A 2,857-nucleotide genomic window follows, 5' to 3' on the forward strand; every position below is an offset into this window, starting at 1 on the left:
CACACAAGCACACACAGTCAGAATACTCAAGCACACAGTTGGCCATGCAGATCACAAAGACAGAAAAACCTCACCTTCTATAATAAGCTTTGGCAATTTAGCTAATGACACTATGAAACCATCAGAATTAGCAAGACACTTAAAATCTAAGCACCCAGAACATGAAAACAAACCTCTACAATTTTTTCAGTAACATTTAATGCCATATGACATTTAATCTAGTACTTTGCAAAATTTCACCTAACTTAATGACGAATTAACTGTAGAATTAAGGAATTAAGTGTAGAAACCTCCTTCAAGGTTTCTTACTTCACAGCAAAAGACAAAAAGCCACATAGCACCAGGGAAATGCTTATTTTTAATGCCATAAAATGTAAAAATGACTGTGATAAAGCACAGAAACCAATAGAGCAGCAAATTAATATACATTCCTTTGTCAGCAAACACTGTTGGAAGAAGCATAGAAAACACTGCTGAGTGTGAAGAAACAAGTAGCAGTACAAATGACACAGTGGAAGAGGCTTCCTCTTTGGATAGATGAAAGTACAGACTTTTCTAAAATGCCTCAGATTTTGGTATTCTGTTGAACATTCTGTTTCTATTGAAAATTCTCTTTCAATAATGAAATACACGAAGAACTACTTTCTGTGAGCCACCGAAGGAAAGATCTACCACAGTAAATTACTCTTTAATAAAAACTAACAAAAATTATTTATGGAAAAGCTGTGCAAGTGTAAAGACCAGTGGAACGGCTGCTTTGACAGGCATTCAAGAGAAGGATTCAGTGGTAAGGTTATATCCACAGCAATACATCTGGAATTAGTTCACCCTGGTATCTGCAGATGTGCTATTGCAGCAAAGAAAGGGAGCCTAACAGGCACAAGGTGCTACACTGATGTGATTCATTTCATAAAAATAAGACTTTGAAAAAGTAAAATCTTTACAATAGTTTGTAATGACAGGGGTGTTGACGATGAAACACCATTGTATCTGTGGTGGGTTGACCTTGGCTGGCTGTCAGGTGCCCACCAAACCTCTTTGTAGCAGCTATCTGACAAAAAAAAGGACCTGACCCAGTATGAGAAGAGGCCATACTGAAGAGCAAGTATTTCTCATAAACCCAGAAGTGATAATTGTGCAAGTCAGGGAGAGATTAAGGCATCAGATATAAAAAACAAATCTAGACATGTAAAGTGGGACATCAGGCACTGGAGTGCAAAGCTGCAGTTCAGCAGCTGTATGACCCATCAAATGCAAATCCGTTCTCCAAACTGAAAACACTGTATTTGAATCTTTATCCAATTTGCATGCTTAGATAAGTTCGTTGAGCTATCAACCACCAAAAAAGTGTAAAATAGCATAAATATTGAACGACATTATGATACTTGTCCCCCCGAGATAAATAGGTGAGCATGTGCCAGTAACAGCTCATTGTGATTGACATTGCCTTGCAGATCTGAGGCTTTCAGGAACCCAGGAGAAGCCAACCAAGAACTGCAAGCTCTTGGGTCACAATGGCCACGACTTTTGCCCTCCTTCTTCTATCAACTGCTATAATTGAATCCATGGCAGGAATTCTAGGATTTGGAATTATCTTGGCAGTCAGTTTATCTAAGTGCATCAGGAGCAAAATATGGTCTCCATATGATATGATCATGATCTCTCTGAGTTTATGCAGTGTCATTTTGCAGTCCTGGACTATACTGAATTCATTAATAAGTGTATATTGTGGTTCCTCCTATTATGAAGGAAATGCGTTTGTAGCTAATAAGACAGTTTTTGTATTTCTTGACTACTCTGGCTTCTGGTCTTGTGCCTGGCTTAGTGTCTTCTATTGTGTCAAGGTTGCCAGTTTTACACAGTCCTTCTTCATCTGGCTGAAGCAAAGAATTGCCAGTCTTGTGCCCTGGTTGCTGATCACATCGTCGCTCTACTCCTTCACAACCGCACTTCCATTCGCCTGGGGTGTCTACAGCATGCGCAACAACTTCACTGCTCCTTTAACCACGGCAAACTCTTCAGAAATGAGAGTCACAAGGAAAGACACTGTGGTTTTATTGATTGTTCTCAGTAATGCAGGCATAGTTTTCCCTTTAATACTGTCTACTGTTTCAAGTATTCTCCTGATTCGGTCCCTGTGGATACACACCAGGAAGATGCAAAGTAATGCAAGTGGCTACAGGGATCCCGGCTTAGAGGCCCATATGAGTGCCATCAAGTCAGTCTGTTCCTTCCTTATTCTCTACATTATATATTTTATTTGTTTGCTCCTCCTTATAAGTGATATTTTTTTACCTTTAAGCATTGGGAAATCCCTGTGTTCAGTTGTAATAGCTGCCTGTTCTGCAGGACACTCCGTGGTCCTAATTTGGAGCAATCCCAGATTTCGAGAGGTCCCAGTTAGGATTTTGCACCACGCAAACTGTCATGTCAGAACTAGATCCCGGTAAAAGACAATGACTTAGCCTGGATTTTCTAGTTTAGGTCCAAATTAACCAAATTGGAGTCACCACAGGTACAGAATAATAGAAGTCAGAATTAATAGATCAGGGCATCATGGAACCATGTAGAAGGTGGGAATTTGCTTTACGTGGATGGGATTTTTGGTTATGGAGAATTGTGTAAGTTCTCTCCTATTTTCAATGAGGATTGCCTGTGGAATACAAGTACTGTAGTTGTTGTGTTTTCCTTGGAAATCACCACTGTTTCTCTGAGACAACAGAAAAACAAGGCCAAGACTCAGACAAGAATGTCATCACCTGAAATGCTTTAAGTTACAAATCATGATACTAACAGAACAGATCATGCTTGTGCACAGGCAAGCTCAAAGCTTGGAGACTACAAGCCTATAATGAGG

General features: G+C 39.7%; 1 protein-coding gene across 1 annotated transcript; it reads left to right on the forward strand.

Annotated features, from left to right (window-relative positions):
* Positions 1–1,514: 1,514 nt before the first annotated feature.
* Positions 1,515–2,450, forward strand: LOC127467425 (taste receptor type 2 member 40-like). Its single transcript, XM_051779372.1, has one exon. The coding sequence runs from the start codon at positions 1,515–1,517 to the stop codon at positions 2,448–2,450; it is 936 nt and encodes a 311-aa protein (XP_051635332.1).
* The last annotated feature ends 407 nt before the right edge of the window (positions 2,451–2,857 follow it).

The sequence above is a fragment of the Manacus candei genome, unplaced genomic scaffold (assembly GCF_025592945.1).
Source record: "Manacus candei isolate 608988 ecotype Guabito, Panama unplaced genomic scaffold, ASM2559294v1 h1tg000014l, whole genome shotgun sequence".
NCBI classification, from domain to species: domain Eukaryota; kingdom Metazoa; phylum Chordata; class Aves; order Passeriformes; family Pipridae; genus Manacus; species Manacus candei.